At 48.0% G+C, this 20,008-nt stretch overlaps 1 protein-coding gene across 6 annotated transcripts in view; it reads left to right on the top strand.

Annotated features, from left to right (window-relative positions):
* Nucleotides 1-20,008, top strand: part of SBNO1 (strawberry notch homolog 1) — a 1,344,504-nt gene that overhangs the window by 878,900 nt on the left and 445,596 nt on the right. For all 6 annotated transcript variants that reach the window (XM_078667602.1, XM_078667600.1, XM_078667599.1 and 3 more), the window contains one exon: nt 14,964-15,130. In XM_078667602.1, coding sequence (XP_078523728.1) covers nt 14,964-15,130 — 167 coding nt within the window. The remainder of the gene's footprint in view (nt 1-14,963; nt 15,131-20,008) is intronic.

Below are 20,008 nucleotides of genomic sequence, written 5' to 3'. Positions count from 1 at the left end.
TCGTCAGGGAGGCCACAAGCCAACGGGCTAGTAGCCAAACAACGCGGTGAGCAGCGGAAAGCAGAAGGGCCCCACGCAGATCGTGGAGATGCTGGGGGGCTGCACTTCGGAGCTGGAGCTGCTCAGAGTCGGGGCTTCTCGGACCCCAAAGCACTCACCAGTAGATTACTCGGCGGGCTTGCTGGAAAGAAGTCGTGCAGTCTTGCAGATGGCCGGTCCCTTGAGGTCTCGTCGCACCCACGGTTCTCAGCTGGGCTGTAGAGGTGGGTAGAGGTCAGAGGTGCCAGGGAAGCCGGTTCTCGTCGAGCTGGGCAGTCGGATTCCGGAGGAAGGACTTACAGCAGACCGCAGTGTTCTTAGATGGTGCCTGCGGATGCAGGGTGACTACTCCTTAGTCACAAGGGAGAAATCTTAGGAAGAAGTCTTGAGTTCCTTTCGCAGAAAGTAGTTTCAGGATTCAAAGATGATCTGATTTGGAAGGGGGCCAGTCTCTACCTTTATCCTGTAAAAAGGGGCTGGCACGCGACTAAGTCCTGCCCTATGGGTGGGACTAGGAGGGGGGTGGTTACACCCACTTCCTTGGCGGGCTTTTCCCCAGCACAGGGTCTGGAGTGACCCTGGAACTGGTTCAAGCCGGCCTATGCACAGTGAGCACCGGGGTGCTACTTGCAGTCACCTTCCTCTAAAGCCCTGCCTACCTACAATACACAAAACCCTGTCTGGGACGGTGCTGGCACCGCCCCTGGCAGGAAACCCTTTGTCCTTATCTCCTGCTCTGGGAGGACTCCCAGCAGCAGGAGGGCAGACTTGTGTCTCGGTGGCAGCATCCATTTTGTGGATGCTAAGGCTCTGTCTGACTTTTAACCGGGTTATAGGTTACAGGCATGTCGTGTCCCTCTAGAAGGGTGGAATGCTAACCCCGTCGCCAGAATTGGCGAGGGGTTAGTATTCCAGTTCGTATGACACCTTACTCGACATGTTTTGATAAAGCGATACCAGAGTTGGCATTTAACCGCGAGGATTATAATGCACTTAAGAGTATATGGTATGCGATATCATGGAAACGGCTAAGGGATGGGTCCCGAAAGCCGCAGACAGGCTCAGCTCATGCCAGAGCACCATCTCACACGATTCCAAGCACTCTGCCTTCAGGATTGTTAAGGCCTGCCATAGGAGTGACTGATAGGAGATCTGTGTGTCCATTTTAGGGTTAGATATAGGTATACTATATCTAAAGCAAAGGGTGAGTACACCACCTTGCCCCAGCTGTCGTGCAGCCAGTTGTGTCAGTTTTAGTTAGTCAATCCAGGGGTGGCATAATACATGCTTCAGCCCCTGGGAGACTTCTGGGTGCACCTCAGCCCTGGGTACAGGGACTTGGAGAGGGCCCAGTGCCAATTCAGTACCTGAGTACAATTTGGATAGAGAGAACAGCTAGGCTGTGGGTCTGATTAGCAGGCCCACAGCCAGGGAAAGTCGTAAACCAGTGCAGCAAAAAAGCAAAAATCTGGGTGATCATAGGATTGCAGACCCTACTCTCCTACAGGTAGGAACTGGCCCCCTTCCAAATCAGATCATCTTTGAATCCTGAAACTACTTTCCACGAAAGGAACTCAAAACTTCTTCCTAAGATTTCTCCCTTGTGACTAAGGAGTAGTCACCCTGCATCCGCAGGCACCATCTTAAGAACACTGCGGTCTGCTGCAAGTCTCTCCTCCGGATCAAGACTGCCCAGCTCGACGAGAACCGGCTTCCCTGGCACCTCTGACCTCTACCTGCATCATCAGTCACGCTGAGATTCGTGGGTGTGACGAGACCTCGAGGGACCGGCCATCTTCAAGACTGCACGACTTCTTTCCAGCAAGCCCGCCGAGTAATTTCCTGGTGAGTGCTTTGGGGTCCGAGAAGCCCCGACCCTGAGCAGCTCCAGCACCGAAGTGCAGCCTCCCAGCATCTCCACGATCTGCGTGGGGCCCTTCTGCTTTTTGCTGCTCATCGCGTTGTTTGGCTACTAGCCCGCTGGCTTGTGGCCTTCTGAACGACGCCCGACGACATTTCTGCTGCTGGTCTGGTTGCTCCAGGCTGGCCCTTGCTCCCTTCCAAAAGAGGAGCACCCCGGACCCTCCTGGTCCACTCAAGACGCCATTTTGAGTCCACCGCGTGGGCTTGAATTAGCCAAGGCTTGTTGCCCAATCCTGGGTAACTTCGACGCCGACAGCCTCATCCATCGTGGGACAGCTCGCCTCTCCATCCTGGTCGCCGACAACGCCTCCTGGTCCGTGAGATCTGCAGAGCCAGCGTCGCCCACTCACCTAGTCGAGGTGACTTCGCCCGGTGCCATCCTGGTGCCCACTTAATCACTGGCTAGTGATTCAAGAACTTGGTCCCCTCTGCTTTCAGGTTTCTTCTTCCTCGATCCAGGCTTGGATCCAACGAACTTTCCTTCACTGGTCGCCTGCCAGCAACTTCCTTCTTCCAGGCTCCTGGTCCGGCAACGAGATCCCCGACGTCTTTTCAGACCTATGCAGCTGCAGCCCCTGGGCTAGGTAACTTCGGCACTTCGGTGTCCCAGCATAGCCTCACTATCCAAGGGTCAGGATCCACTGTCGTTTTCTCCCTACCAGGTCGGGTTCGCCCGTGAACACTAACTTTAGCGTTACTAGCTTCCATAGACTTTGTCCCGCATCCCGCGTGAGAGTGCACACTCTGCACCCGAGTCCCCTAGGCCTCCTAGAAGTAATCTAACGATTCCATAGTCAAGTCCTAGCGATTCCAAAGCCTATTAGTACTGTACTTACCTGCTAGTAATTTCGCATTCCACTTTTAGAATATATGGTTTTTCGTGCCCCTCGGGCATTTGTGTATAACGTGCTAACTTAAGTATTTTCGTAAGAGTTTTGTTGTGTGCTTAGCACCCTGTCCTCATAAAGAGTACAGGGTTGTTGTGATTCTAATAAATACATTGTTTATTTTCATAACACTTGTGTGGTGTCCTTTCACTGGGTGTTCAAGGGGTAATGTGATGGTAAAACAGCTGGCTTAACACGCCCTCTAGAGTCTTAGCCTTAGACTGCTCGTATCCATGCTACTAGGATAGCTGGTCTATAAGGTTGACTTACAACCAATCATCAATAAGGGTTGTTTGGACTGATATATAGTGATCACTAGAATAGTGAACACTGCACATCAGGCCAACTTCTCACAATGATGCACTGAGCCAGGGTCAGACTAATTTGCATATAGCCAGGTTCTGAACTGGGATGGTGCAGTGATCTAAAAAACGGTGATGGATCAAGCCCTGATCTGTTTAATTCAGATGCTCTGTCCATCACCACCCCCTTTTCTGAATCCTAATGTAAATCCTGGCGTGTTCCCTATTGCCACACCAGTTATGGAATCCAAGAGGTTGGACTCCTCAGGAAAGATGTTTTCTTCTACCAGCATGGTACTGCAGTCCGTGAACGCCATGCGCCTTATGGACCCTTACTCCCATGCTCTATGGGATTTGGTTGCTCGGTGCTGTGTATGGTCCTGGAGGAGGCCCGAGCCATACTCTCCCAGACTGTTGCTGACAGGAGAGACGCAGCTAGGTTCACGTTCAGATGGGGACTGGTTATCAGCGACTCGCTGGAAAGAGCAGAATCATTGATTGTGGCCTTATGGCACCATGCCTGGCTGAGGACAAATGGCTTTTCTGGGGATGTCCAAGCATCTTTTTGGAGACCAAGCAGATTCAGCTCTGGAGCACTGTCAATGGCCCTTCACCTCCGCCTATCCACCTTTCGCTCCTTCTGTGGCCACAGAAGGAGCTTCCTGCCCTGTCTCTAACCCCTCCCCCCACCACTGTGGCGCCCAAGCTTCCCAGCCACTCTACGTGGGCAGGACGCAGTTTCCACAGCACCCATGGGTCGGGTAGCCAGAGATCAGGCCAATCCACCCTACATCGCCCTTGCCATCCAACTCCCAAGCAGCCGCAGCCTCCAAACCATTGTTCTTTGCCTCTTACCATCACAAGCGCCAGTGGGAGGCAGGATATGCCAACCCCTAACCCACTGGAGATCTAGAACATCAGACCGTTGGGTTCTCTTTCTTCCCTTGCTCTGCCTGGAACTGACCGCTCTCTTGACCAAGGGAGCCAAAATGAGGATGCCAAAGCCAGAAGTAGGTTGTGGTTGCTATTCTAGCTACCTTCTTGTTCCCAAGCAAGACAGAGGCCCTCATCCTATCCTAGACTTCACCCTCACAGTTTCTAACTCAAGAGGTTCAAAATGCTCATGCTAGCTCGAGTCCCGTCTTCCCTGGTCCCATGAGACTGGATGGTAGCTTTTGACTTACAGGATGCATATTTTCACATCCTCTTCCTGCCCACTGGCATTACCTACTGTTCACAGTGGGCCACAAGCACCTTCAGTTCTCTGTGCTCCCTTTTGGCCTTGCCAACCAACGCCTCTCTGGTATTCAACAAGGTTAATGGTGGTGATTGCAACTCATCTGCGGCGATCAGGGGTGCTTGTTTTCCCTATCCCTATGACTGGCTGTTGAAGGCAGGCTTGCCCCAGACTCATCTCCCACCTCGAGACTGTGGCGGACCTCCTGCATTTGCTGGTTTGGGTTCACTATTAAAGTGCCGAAGTCACACCTGACTCCTTCTCAGATACTCCCTTTCATCGAAGCTGTTCTGGATGGTGTGGTTTCTGGCCTATCCTCCAGAACGGAGAGTTCAGGATATTCAGGCTAGGATACCAATGTTTAAGCCTCTATCCTGAATTTTGATGAGACTGACTGAGGCTTCTGTGCCTCATGGCCTCCTGCTTGCGACTCATGCTCGAGGGCATATGCGAGCTCTGCAGCGGGATTTGAAGTTCTAGTTGCTGCAGCATCAGGGGAATCTCTCAGACATGGTCCAGATCTCAGAGGGAACTACAAAAGATCTGCAGTGGTGGTGAACGAACCGTGATTGGGTCAGCAGCAGATCCTGCTCTCCTCCCCAGCCAGATCTGACAGTAGTGACTCATTCATCACTCCTTGGATGGGGCAGCCATCTAGAAGAGGTGGAGAATAGAGGCCTCTCGTTTCTGGAGAAATCCAGACTCGACATCAACCTTCTGGAGCTCCAGGCGATCTGCAGGCATTCAAAGCCTTTGTACCTCCATCAAGTGAAAGCTAGTGCAGTTGTTCATGGACATACCACTGCCATGTGGTACTGCAACAAACAGGGCGGGTGGGGTCATGGACCCTTTGTCAAGAGGCCCTGCGTCTCTGGACATGGCTGGAACATCAGGGCATGGTAGTTCACCTCCAGGCAGGCTCTCTGAACTGCAGGGCTAACAAACTCAGCCGGATTATGATGGCTTTTCCATCCGGAGGTGACGCAAGTTCTCGTACAGCAGTGGGGGGAGCCTTGGTTAGATCGGTTTGCCACTGCTGAGAATGCTTAATGTCAGCAGTTTTGCATGCTGGAGTTTCCAAGGTGACTCTCTCTATCTCCGACATGCTTTTCGTCACGGTTGTAGCTCAGGCCTCTTGTATGCCTTTCTGCCCTTACCACTCTTGCCCAGAGTTCTCAAAAAGATTGTGAACAACATGGTCCAAGTCATCCTTGTGGCTCTGGTTGGACACAAAGAGTCTTGTATCCCTAGCTTCTGAATATGAGCATTGATTCTCCTATTAGGCTCCCCTTTCGGTAGGATCTTCTGTTGCAGCAGCAGGGGAGGTTCCTCCACGTGAAACTTTAAACTCTTTGCCTTCTTGCGTGTAAATTGAGCGGTGTCTGTTGATGGTTTTCGACCTTTTTCCTGTAGTCTGTAATGTTATTCTGGCACCTAGGCATTGCTCCACCAAGACGGTATACGCCTGCTGATGGAAACACTTTGTATCATATTGTATAGTAAAGTCTATTGACCCTCTTTCTGCCTTCCTTTCTGATATTTTCCTCTTTATTGTGCTTCTCGCCCATCAGGGCTCTGCTCTGGGCACTCTGAAAGGGTATCCTTCTGCCTTGCCTGCCTACTTGTAGCTTCCCAACCAACGCTCCTTATTTGAATCTCCCATTGTAAATATATATCTAAAAGGTCTTGTACATATGTTTCCACCTTCCCCTTTCATTATGCCCCAAGGGGACCTTAATTTAATACTCCTATTTCTGATGTGTTCTGCCTTCGAGCCTATACATAGTTGCGCCCTTGGGCTGCTCACCATGAAAACAGCCTTTCCTGTTGTGATTACATCGGCCAGGAGGGTGAGTGAGCTGTAGACTTTATCATCCTAGCCTCCCTTCCTCTCCGTTTTTCCAGACACACTGTTGCTTCGCACTAAGTCCTCTCTTGTGCCAAAAGTGGTAACGCCATTTTATGTGGGCCAATCTGTCACCTTGCCAACTTTCTACACGCCTCCACATCCCTCTAAAGAAGAGGAGCGAGTCCACTGCCTGGACCCAAAAGAGCGTTGTTGTTCTACCTTGACCGCACATGAAAGTTCTAGGTGGACGACCAACCCTTTGCGGGGTATGTTGGTGCGAAGAAAGGTCGGGAGGTGTAGAAGCAGGCCATCTGCATCATGATCTGCTATGCACTGGCAAAGAAGCAGCCTCCTGAAGGCTTAAGATCATGAACACCATCCATTCCAGATCTCCGGAAGACCCCTGCCCACACCACATCTTCAACAAAGCCAGCAGCACCATCATACCCCATCTCTGGAAAACCATCAACATCTCCTTCGAGACAGCGACCTTCCCGGAGAGCTGGAAGCACGCAGAGATCAACGCCTTACTCCAGAAACCCAAGGCGGACCCCAAGGACCTCAAGAACTTCCGACCCATCTCCCTGCTCTCGTTCTCAGCGACGGTCATCGAAAAGGCCAGCAACACACAACTAGCCAGCTTCCTCGAGGAGAACAGCATCCCGGACCCGTCCCAGTCCGGGTTCCGCAGCAACCACAGCACCGAAACTGCCCTCATTGCGGCCACCGATGACATCAGGACCCTGCTTGACAACTGAGAAGCTGCAGCCCTCATCCTCCTGGACCTGTCAGCCGCCGCACACTACGAACACACCTCTACGGCACCAGAATCCAAGAAAAGGCCCTTGACTGGACCACCTCCTCCCTCTCCGCCTCCCCCCCCCCCCTTCAGCTCAGAAGCCACCAAGATCTGCGGCGTACCCCAAGGCTCATCCCAACGTTATTCAATGTCTACATGGCACCGCTCGCCCACGACGACATGACCTCAACATCATCTCCTATGCCGACGACACCCAGCTAATCTTCTCCCTCACCAAAGACCCCCTCACTGCCAAAACCAACCTCCGCGAAGGAATGAAGGCTGTCGCCGACTGGATGAGAAACAACCGACGGAAGCTGAACTCGGACAAGATGGAGGTCCTCATCCTCTGATCCACCCCCTCGGCCTGGAATGACTCCTGGTGGCCTACTTCACTAGGAGCACCCCCTACACCCACCGACCACGCTCGCAACCTAGGTCCTACTCGACTCCACCTCTCCATGACGAAGCAGGTCAACACCGTCTCCACCTTCTGCTTCAACCACCGTCCGCTTGCTTCGCAGGATCTTCAAGTGGATCGTCACCGAAACAAGGACGGTCACCCAGGCCCTCATCGGCAGTACACTGGACTACGGAAACACAGATCATTCTCCCACCTCGCCGCCAAGACATGGAACACCCTCCCCGTCCACCTGCGGCAGACCGAAGACGACCTAAACTTCAGGAGACTTCTCAAGACCTGGTTCTTCGAACAGTAGCAGCTCCCGTACCCCCCCCCCCCCCCCCACACCTTGAAACCCTCATGGGTATATAGTGCGCTTTATAAATGCTATTATTGATTGATTGATTGATGAACTCATTGCACCAGAGCTACGGCTGCGACTACTGCGTTACTCATTGGAATTCCAGTCCTGGACATCTGTCAGGCAGCAATGTGGGCATTCTTGCACACGTTTACCAAGCCTTACAGCCTGGACAGTCCGGTCCACAGAGATAAGCACTTTGCCCGTTCGGTTTTGCAGGACTTCGAAGTCTAAATTTGTCTGCAGACCCACCTCCAGGGATGGTATTGCTTTGGTATCTATTCAAAGGTAAGGCATCTGCAGCTAGATGAACAAGTTACTTACCTTCTGTAACTCCTTATCTGGTAGAAGACAATATCTAGCCGCAGATTCCTTACAGACTCACCCATCCTTTCTGCTCTTAAGACCGATTTCTAGGGTCAGTCTAATCCCTGGACATACCAGTGTCAATGCACTTTATAGCTCCGCGTTGCTGGTGTGGAAAGTCTCCTATATAGGTGAATAGGACGTCACTGCCGGCACAAACGACACCGATGACACCACGTGGAGCCGACAAGCAGGTGTACTGCTCATGAAAAAATCTTCCCGGTCCAGTCTGACACCTGGGGAAATTCAAAGGTAAGGAATCTGTGGCTAGATGTTGTCTCTACTAGATAAGGCGTTACTGAAGGTAAGTAACCTGTTCATTTCGTTAAAATGAAAGTCTGTTTTGACACATTTCTTGTGCAGTTTTTCTAAAGTACATTTGGGTGGTTAAACTGTAATTGACTTTGGTTCCTGGAATTTTATCTACTGGCATGTCATCATAGGTTACTCAGCTTATTAATTCCTACCAACAAATACCATTGTGCCTTGCAATTCGGTCCATATTTTTTGGCACTTTCGCATGGTTATGTTAATGAACCAAATATATTTTACTGGACATCCCTCCTTTCTGCTGGGTTAAGATTTCCTAAACTCTGTTTTAATGTTAAATCTTGGCAATCTTTGAGGCACAGAGGAAAACAGCGAGCAAGCACCACTTTACCTGATAGCGCCAGCTTGGGAGAGCGCACAGGGAACCAACCACCAGCGGACCAAGGACTCGAACTTCCCGCCACCAGCTGCGCCGCCGCCACGGGACTACAAATCCCATCAGGCTCAGCGGCGGCGCGTTCCCCGACGCGGTAAACGCGCCGGGAGGGGCACTATAACACAGGAAGCCCTCGGTGGAGCGGGGGGAGGCAATCTTTGAGGCACAGAGGAAAACAGCGAGCAAGCACCACTTTACCTGATAGCGCCAGCTTGGGAGAGCGCACAGGGAACCAACCACCAGCGGACCAAGGACTCGAACTTCCCGCCACCAGCCGCGCCGCCGCCACGGGACTACAAATCCCATCAGGCTCAGCGGCGGCGCGTTCCCCGACGCGGTAAACGCGCCGGGAGGGGCACTATAACACAGGAAGCCCTCAGCGTCGCGGGACGCGAGCGGGACGCCAGGGTTAAGCCCGGGCAAAGGGCGGGCCGTCTGAGGACGACGGAGGACGGGACGGGCCACCCCGCTGACATCCACCAACTTCGAACATCCCGCAAGTAGTACCCCATATACACTGCCCAAATTGGTGATCAAATTGTTATTCTCCTTGCAATGTCCACAAGAGGCAGTCGCAGCAAGACTGCTGCAGGAACTGGGAAAGTCACCGGGCCAATTGATAACTTCATCTCCAGGGCCAATGAAGCAATTGATCATGGAATTTCTTTATTGGAGCGAAGAGTCTCCCTGGAACTGGCACAAGCTAAACGTTCTTCCTTGGGTCTCCTTGCCACAGCAAAAACACCCAATAGGAATAACCTTGCTGATGGCGCCTTCGCAATTAGTGCCAGTGCAGAGATCCACACTATGCCTAACACGGTGGACTTATCAGTAACACAACTTCTCTCAGACTCATTACGGAGTCTGGAGAAATCGCCTAATTTAGACATTACTGATAACTTCAACACACAACTGGATCTCGTCACTAACTCTATTCCAGCAATGAGTTTTCCTGAGAGCTCGGGTATAATATCTATTGTAGAATCCCAACTACCTCCTATCTTACCAACAGACACTACATGTGACCAAGCCACAGACCCAATCTTGTCTACAGACCTTGATCCGATGGCCAAAAACTTCTCTCCTTCTCGAGATGTGGTCACTACACACACTCTCGTGGATTCGACCCCTACCTCAAGAGCATTGCGAGGGTTAAGGGAAGGAGCCATACAGAAACAGAAACAGCCCCAAGGCTCAAATACATTCATTGGAAGCCCTCTTCCCCAGAGAAAGCAAGGGAAAAACCCACCCAATAACCAAAAAAAGGCTAGTAAGAAATTTAATGTAGGGTCAGGTCACAAAGGAGGCCCATCCCCTAAGGAGGGGTCATGCGAAGACTGCTCCTCAACAAACCAACTTATAACAAAGGTTGAGGAAATTATTTCTGCCCATCTTGCTACTATCGAAAAAAGGCTAGGGAATATGGAAAAACAACTTAACGAACTAAGTGCCCTAGTTAAAAGCCCACCAACCAAAGACATACCAGTCATAGCGGCAGCAAAATCACATATTCAACCTCCCTCGGGGCAAGTCGTGAAGAAACCAGCTACAGACCCTAGTAACACACATAAGCCAACCCCACCTCCGAAGGAAGCTCTGAAAAAATCCAACCCACCCACCTTAAACACAATCCCACGGGGGAAACAACCTAACCCAATACAACCAAAGGGGAATACCACTAGTAATCATAGGGACAAGAATAAAGGAAATCATGGAAGATTTCATGCCAACTTGCCCCCCGGATCTAGTCCATACGTAGTGGTAATGACGGGAGTCCCCGAGACACCGGACAATATTGAAGAGCCTACCTGGTCTCTTTTAAATAAAGTCAGTTTCTGGTTAAATAATAACAGACCCCTACCCCCATACTGCAGGAGTAACATCCTAACAGTCAGAAGAGTACCGTGGGTGGGCCGCGAAACACAGAAAACACATGGTGACTGTGTGATTGTTAACTTCGACGACCCACGCGCGGTAGAACATATCTGTTCATGGAGAAGTGAGGGGTATAGCGAAGGTATAGAAACAAGGCACCTCTCATTTTTCTATCCATCTAGGAGACCCAATCAGCACGATCATACCTTCGAAAGAAACTGGTGCCAGGTGGGGAAAGAAGATGCAGGTAATAACTGGGGTGAGTGGGGGTTAGATAATCATAGGCATCCCCATAGGAATACACTAAACCGAGATGCCTATTGGGGCATACCAGTTTTCAATAGATTCAGCAGCCTTGAGATGGTTGATTGACTTTCTTCACCACCCGGGCAGCTGAACATTGAACTGGAGGGAACAAAACTGGGTCGCCCCGATGAGTCCGTTAAAATCACAGAGATGCACGATAAGGAGAAACCAAGCACCCAACTGGCCCAAAACCATCATAGGTTGCCATTAGCAAGGAAAGACCAAGTAATGGACAACACTACAGGATGCAAAACATCCAACCCCCCAGATCCATATACTCATAAAAACTCTAACAGTGTGCTAACAATTGTCAGCTGGAATGTAGCCGGACTCCAACAACGGGTGTCGGACCTGGAATGGTTAAAATTTATATCTAACAAAGACATTATAATGTTACAAGAGACATGGGCCACCTCTGAAATAGCCATAGAGGGTTTTGAATGTTATATCATCTGTGCTCAAAAGCCATTTTTTGGACGCCCTATGGGAGGCTTGTTGATTGGGTTCAGAACAACTCTAGGGGGGGCTATTAAGCCAATACCAACTAAGAGCCCAAATATTCAAATCATCGAGTTTACATGTAGATCACCGCTACACCTGATCAACTTTTATAATAACGATTTTCACTCGACCCCTAATAAGAACTATATAGAGCTATTTGATAACATTACAAAAATAACCGAATTAGCTATCAATTGTGCAAACAATGGGATCATCCTAGCTGGAGACTTTAATGCCAAACTATCGAAAACCAAAGCAGGCACAAACCAACTAGATAGGGCTACTAAACGTGGGAATGAACTGAAAAACTTCATTAATACCCACACCCTATCAAATATAATGGATACATTTATAAATAGCGATGCCGCTTATATTCCAACTTTCAGAGGGAGAGATTTCTCGAGCACAGTAGATTACATCTTCACGTCTGTGGAACTACTAGATAAAGTCATCCAAGCAGGAGTGGTTAAAACAGCCTTTGGAGACCATAATGCATTAGAACTCAGCTTAAGAATGGGCCCGATCCAAGCACCCACCCGCACCTTGGGAGCAAGGGATATCATGATATCAACAGATACCCTCAGGTTAAAGTGGAAAGGGGTGAATTGCGGAGCCATTATGGACATTATTATGAACAATCATCAGCCAATAGTTGCCTCCTGTTCACTCACCGATGGGAACCACCATAGGATAATTAAAGACTTTGCAAATCTGTGCCATGTTATTAAGACTCTACTGACAGTCCCCCATAGGAATAATAACGGCGAACCTAGGTGGTTTGACAGCTGTTGTTCAGGGGCAAATAAGGCTCTTCGCAAAGCATTAAACTCCAAACCAAGGAACCAAGTAGATGTAAGGTCCCCCAGGCAAGCCTACAAAATAGCTATAGGGATAAGGAAGGCCACCATGATAGAGGAACATTGGAATGAACTCTCAGTTTCCGCTGCTGTGGGAAACAGTGCAACTTTTTGGCCCGCTGTAAGGAAGATGCGGGACATGGGGAAACATTTGTCACCAATCAGCTGTACTATCTCAAGTCAGAATTGGGAGCAACATTTTTCCAAAATATATGCTAATCCTGCTGCTCCCATAGAAGACCATAACTATGACAAACTGAGCCCACTGGATATAACCCTGGGGGAGGTCGTTCTGGCCATCAACCAAAGCCTGGGGAACAAGGCGCCAGGGCCAGATGGCTTCCCAATTGACTTAATCAAACACAAACCAGAATTTTGGGGGCCTATTCTGGTGAATGTTTTCAACAGCGTATCGACAGGCGCCATCCCTGCCACCTGGTCAACAAGCACAATAGTGCCTATTTACAAAAAAGGTGAAAGATCTGACCCTGCAAACTATAGGCCCATCTCACTCCTGGACAACACCCTGAAAATCTTGGGCCGGGTGTTGTATAACAGAGTGAATGATTGGGCCGAAGAAACAGGGGTGCTGGACAGATGTCAGATGGGCTTCAGAAGTAAGGTTGGGACAACAGAACAGTGCCTGAATCTCAATCTCATAATAGGCAAATATACCATAGCCAAGGCCTCTCCTATCTACCTAGCCTTTATGGACTTGTCGTCCGCATTCGACCTAGTGAATAGGTCGAAGTTGTGGGCGACACTCCTTTCCTATGGCCTTGATGAACCTTTGGTACACTTCCTAGCCTACCTACACGCGGACACTAAAGCCCAGGTACGAATTGGAATGGAGGGTGAAATCTCGGGGGCAATTAAGGTAGAAAGAGGCGTCCGACAGGGGTGCGTTTTAGCACCCCTGCTGTTCATCATCTACATAAACGGACTAAGTGACTCCTTGAAAAAAATAACAACGGATGTCCCGAAAATCCAAGGGAACCTGCTACCCGCACTCCTCTATGCAGATGATGCGGTGATCATGGGCCTAACCCCGAAGGCTCTCCGCGCCCTGGTCAAGAGCTTTGCACATTTTATGGGGAACCTGGACTTGAAGGTGAATTTAAAAAAATCATTTATCATGACATGTGGGCCAGGGGCCAAACAACTCAACTCCATTTCGATTGGACAAGAGAAGTTACACTCCACCAAATCATTCCCCTACTTAGGCATGGTCTTTGCTGCGAACGGCCTGTGGAGTGGGCATCTTGCCCACGCCACAGGCAAGTTCTCAAAGGCCATAAATTCAATCCTTGCCTTGCCGCGGCCAAAAAGGTCAGAAACAACTGAGGCAATCGTGAAAATTTATAAATTGCAATGTGTCCCGGTTGCAACCTATGGCGCAGAAATCTGGGGGATAGTGAGCCCATCTAGCCTGCAGACAGAAGAAAACCGGTTATGTAGAAAACTTTTGGGAGCTCCAATATCCTCTTCTGGATATATCTGCCATGCCGAGCTCAACCTGCCCTACATAACCGATTTCATCGCCACGCGACCTGCAATATTCTGGTTGTCCATTTGAGCCAATGAACGTGCTACCTTAACACAGGAAATTGTGTCCGAATGTTTAAACTGTGACAAAGGTATGAGCATCCCGTGGCTTCGGGCAACAAAGGAAAGCCTAGATAGCATTGGCAAAACTCATCTTTTTAACGACCCTTCCCAGATTAGGAGCATGGACAAAAAGGACACACAAATCGAACTCTATGCCCTCTTTAGGGAGAAGAGGTTGGAGATAGAACTACAAAAACAAACTGTCAAATCATACGTGACCAACATAAACAATGACCGATCTCCACAACAAATACCTCTATACCTAAGACTCCCCATGACCAACTGGGAAAGGTCACTTTTATTTCGCCTAAGAGCTGGATCTATAAAATACTCACTTTCCTTTCCCATGGGCCATAGTACGATGAATTTTGGACACGAGCTTGGCCCTTGCCCCTGCGACGGACACAGTAGACAAAATGACTTACATTTCTTCTTTCATTGTAAATTGTTTATGAAATATATTAAATGGTTTTTAGCCCCATATTTTAAAAGACAAAGACCAGTTTCCCTAATTCAATCATATCTTATGCTTTTAAAATTAGAAAATGATGAACTGATTTTCCGCGCTAGTTCATTTCTGAAAGTCATCTTTCATGCACGGAAATCTATGGAATCTCCCTGAAACGCTCACGTGCCTAAAATGCCTCCCTTGCACTAGCACTTTAGCTAATTGGAATGCACATTGGAATGCACTTTAATAATCTGACTTTGATTGTTTATTTTAATACTTGAAAACCAATTGCAGTTTTTAATTATTCATGGAAATTGTGTGAATTACTTCTAAACATGTATTTTTTATGTAATATGTGACTTTTATGGATTTCTTGCAATCCGAATAAAGTTTTCTTTGAATTGAATTGAATTGAATTGAATTGTTAAATCTTGGCAAGTATCAAGTATGAGAATTGCCAACACAAGAAATGTTATTTTGTTTTATATTTCAGTTAACATTATTAGCAGTAGTTGTGTTACCAGCCAAGATGCTGTTGAAAGAGCCCAACAAATGAAGAAGGAGCTGCTAGATAAACTAGAGAAGTTAGCTGAAGATCTTCCTCCAAACACTCTGGATGAACTTATAGATGAGCTTGGGGGTCCTGAAAATGTGGCAGAGGTAAGTATTATTTGTTGTTTGCCAGTCAGTGGACTCCAATGTTTTCTTGATGTTAAAGCAATTTGTGTTCCCTCTAAATTCAGATTTTCCTTAGTTGTTTTCACTTTATAGTATGGTATGTGCTCTTTTTATGCTTTGGATTGGTTTCCTTGATGCATCCTTGTGAAGTCATTGATTACATGCTTGTGTAGTAATCCAGATTGAAGACACTTAAAGTGGCTTATGTATACGTAAACTGCAAATTCATCATCACCTCTCCTATGAAATGATTAGATTTGAACATTGCATGGGTTTTTGTTATATTGTTTTTTTCCAGGTATTTTTGATTACACTATCTACTTGCGGCAACATCTCCTCTCTGTTACAAAGGAATTTACTCATTCTGTTGGATATTTAACCTCAGATTGTTCAAGTTTAGAGTATTCCTAGGTGCGTGACTGGATCCGGAGAATTCTTCAAGAATGCACCCAACTTGTCAATTTTCTGACTCCACAAATCTTAAGTTGCTGCATCACGGACAATTTTTCACCAGGAATTAAAACTGTGTTGGATCAGCACTACATGTGAATTTCAGTTGCGCAGCAAAGTCTAACAATAAATATTCCCTTATGCACCCAAATATGCTCCAGGAATAGGCATCTGACCTCTTTGGTGCCAAACCTGAGAAGAGAGCAGAGTAGAAAAAAGGGCCTGCTCCAAGTCTAGGAGCCGCTTGCACTGGCATTCAAGATCTGCTCCTGCTCGAATTCTTGTGGTAAGTCGAAGGTGTTCCATAAGCACAAGAAAACTAAACAGTACTCAACCCCATCATGCCTCTCCAAGTCAGTCGAGAAGACACAAGGGCTTCATTCAAAATATCACACCCCACAAGTGTCTACTGACTCTGATCTTACACCAGGCTCGGATGTGCCCAAAATTCCCTGTCCCATTACCGACCCTGCAGCAAACAGCCTTAGGAAGGTCATGGTGCAGTTCATTCAGACGTTTCTGGTTCCCTTTGGCATTCTGTTCAAGCTCCATGAAGCAGAAAGTGTCTCCATTTAGACTTCCAATGGGACCGGTTCCTTGGCCTGCAGCGTTGCTGGGGCATGCTTCCTCCCTGGGTCCACACCATACCCTACCGGTGCTGACTTCACTGATACCTACTCCAGACCCATGCTGTTCTTTGACCCCAAGTGGTTATTGGCCTTCTTCAGGGCTATGTCATTTTATGAGGTCATAAAAGCACAATCTGTCGGTATGCAACAAGACTCTAATCGTCTGCCTTAAAGCCAGTACTATCAGATTGCTACAGGCCTTATTTGAATAGAACTCTGACGCAGTTCAGGGTATGCAAAATGTTTTCCGTGGCACATGATGAAGCTGCAACCTACTCCTTATCTCCCCTGTCCCACGCTTCCCCAATATATAGATGATGTGCTTATATCCAGGGCCACTGGAATTGTGATTGTGCGACTGATTTTCGCATGATTAGAGAATTGTCTCATAATTTATCATCTGTTGTATAATCTGCAGATTGTAAGAAAAACAAATGTTTCTAGCGCAAACGGTTCAAAAGTTGCTAAACGCAGCAACATGTTGCCACGCAGTACAAGGCCCTTTGCAAAGTTGAACTGCTTACCTTTCTGTTGCTTATTGCTATATTCAAGCACTAAACTGGTACTAAAGAGGTGCATCTAATGCCCAGACAGTGGTAACTAGTTTAGAAATGTCAAAATAATGAAGTAATACTATCACAAAATGTGGCGCATAATGCTGCATAATTTGCCTTTTCTTGCTTCATGCGACTTTAAGTCTAGTGGTACAGATGTTAACAAAGAAAGATACTCCAAATTCTTTCCCATAGAGGGTGGAAACTTATTGATGCCTTCAGAAAGTGAATGTTCTCTTCGACTAGTTAAGCCTTATGATCCTTGAACACAGCATGCTTTCTGAGCGGGTACACTCATGCTTTATGGGACTTGGCCAGTGACATGTTGGCGGTTCTTCTGGAGAACGTTACGGACTAAAACAATACATTATGGCTAGGGTGTGGTTAAGTTTCTCTTGTATGCTGGTTTCAACATCACATACTGTTTTGGCAGAGCTATTGGTGCGTGCTTTGTATATAGTATCAGTTTCATTCCCCCTCTACCTCCCCCCAAAAAAAGGTCTAATCACTGGGCAGATGGCAGATATATATATTCAAACATACCCTGTGGTTGGTTGCATCTCGGACAAGCCAGTCTTATATCTAGTGCCATTTTAGCAATCTTAACTTGGGTAATATAGGTGACGGGTTGGAGTTCTATAGAGCAAGCAAATATTTGAAGCATCCTGGTTCTAGCTAAAAAGCAAAGAAAAGCAAGACACACAGTAGGCATAACCAGGTTATTAGTTGTGCAAGAGACTTCTAACCACAGATTCCTTACCTTAGAATATTCCCAGGGCTTCAGACTGGATCTGGAAAATCTTGAGTAGTAACTGTGTGTGCCGGTAGATTATGCAGATGGTCCCTCGTTAATGCCGTCCGTGCCGGATGTGACAAGATTGGCACGGATATCCTTTCCTTTCTTTCCATGCCTAAAGTTGCGAATCCGGAGAGCTAGCTCTAACTTTTTGACCCCATCCCTCCACCCCCCACCCTAGTATTTGTAAACCGTTGTAGAGTGTACCCTTTAGGACTTAAAGTCTTGGGGGGCAAGGGTCCAAAGTGCCAACCGAAGTTTGGGTTTACCTGCTTTGGTGTGTCTGGGTGCAGAGGTGCTGGCCGTGATAGTAGTCTTGAGCATGGTCAGCTGTCTAAGTTTAAAGCAGACTTCTCCAACGAGGAGCTCATGAGCTACTGGTAGCTCTCCACCTACTTCTCAGTAGCTCTCCTGTGTGCACCACAGCCTACTAAATTAAAACATTTTGCTTGATTAAATTAACATATATTTTTTTTAAATAGTGTATTGCAAGAGAAACCGGTGTAGTTTTGAGAACTCAAAGGCTGATGTTTGGACAAAAATATCTGAATTTCCAAAATCTACTTAAAGGTGATTTTTGAGTCATTATATAATTTGCAGAGACTTATTACTAATATGTTTACGTACGTGCCAGGGGCACTGCAGCTTTGAGTGACATTTATTACCTACATGTAGGTGTTTTAAATTAAAAAAAGACAATTTTTACATTACTGCTGGCAACCCCTTTGACGTACAGGGGTGATCACCGCTGGTTCTTTGTCATGTCGGCCACTGATGTGATCTTGTCTGATGTAATCACTATTACATCACTAACAGTATTAGTAGCTTGCGATTAATTTTGTTTAACGGAAGTACCTTTCACTACACAAATGGTTGGAGACCCCTGGTTTAAAGGGACCTGTCAAAACAGTGTCTGCAAAGGGGTATTTGGGGACAATTCTGGCAGAACCCAAAGTGGGGGGCTCAGCTCTTGGAGTCTCCTTGGCCAAAGGAATTCAGGCAGAAGACGTGTACTCTGGCTGTGGGGCTCGGGTGCAGAGACACTGACTGGTGGGCCACTTTAGCATCGGAGGCTCTCACAGTTTTCGGTATACCAGCAGAAAAAGAAAAACTAACACTGCAGATTCACTCTCGATGTCGAGCTCAAATCTCTTTCGACGAACAGGTAAGTCTTTGTGTCGGTGCCCTAGTAGTAGCAAGTGCCCCGGTAGTCAAGGTATCTGTGCAGTTGAGCTCCTGGAGTGTTTAGGGTCTCTAAACGTGTCAGAGAGACTGGGCTGACCTAGAGTTCTGGGATCTTTTCCTGTTGCGCTGCTCCTTTGGTGGGCCTGATGCCAACAGCACGGTTTACCAGACATATGCTTTCAGTGCCTGCATATGCAGGGGGATGGCTCCTCCACCCCCAGGTAGCCTGGTTGTTGAAGTTGCTGGATGGTCCCCCACAGCTATGGGTGGAGTTCAGCTTTTGGATGAGTCGGTGCAATTGTTGAGGTTCCAGCAGCAAGGTAGGGTTTGGTGCAAAGTAGTTGTAAAGTCCTCAGTTATCACGGTGGTTGCTCTTCTTTGTCCTTCCTTCGGTGCCCAGTAAATGAATCGGAGTTTCTCGTGTCAATGGGGCCCTAAATACTGTATTTAGGGGTGTTAAGGGAAATATAGGGTAGTAGCCAATGGGCTACTTACCCATGGGATAACCATACTCCTTTATGACCGCTTCCTGCAGGATTAAACATAACCCTGACCCAGAGCTCATAGTTTCACCCTTTTCGAAATGGTGAAACCCTTTCTTGGCTGTTCACTTCAGGTTGCCCACCTTCATGCTGTCCCTGGCCTGAGAGTGACATACCTCCTCACTAGCTAATTTTCCTGCCTACTCTGGTGCCAAATGGGCCCCAGGGCAGGGGTTGGCATTTCCCAGGTCCGGGGGAAGCCGGGTTCACATATCAAAGTCGGCAGAGGCTTTGAAACCACTGGCCTTGATATGCTAAATCACTAGCCATCCTGCTGGAGGAGGTGTAAACACCTGCCAGAGCAGGCATTGTTTCTGACCTCTTAGCATGTGAGCTCCCCCTGTGTAGGGGTCAGAAATTAGTCTAAGGTGGCAGGCTGGATTCCCAGTTAGCCAGCACACTAGACACGTGAAGTTTTTTCCGGGGCACCTCTAAGGGGCCTTCTGCGTGCATGTCGCAACACATCTGATACTGATTTGTTGAGATGAAGTGAGACGAGGTGTTTGATACCAAAGACAATTATTTTCAGTGAAGCCGTTATGTAGCTTGGTAACTTGTAATGACCAATGGGCAGTACATATACTTAAGATAGCTTCCTGATCATGTGTACTGCTTAGCAATGGAGCTAGACATCTCAGGGGCACATCTGCTCATGCAGGTGTGCCCTCATGTACTGTAATGCCCCCTGCCTTAGGGCTCTTAAG

The sequence above is a fragment of the Lissotriton helveticus genome, chromosome 11 (assembly GCF_964261635.1).
Source record: "Lissotriton helveticus chromosome 11, aLisHel1.1, whole genome shotgun sequence".
NCBI lineage: Eukaryota > Metazoa > Chordata > Amphibia > Caudata > Salamandridae > Lissotriton > Lissotriton helveticus.
Note: the sequence above shows the minus strand (reverse complement) of the source record. Positions and strands in the feature narration are given on the sequence as shown.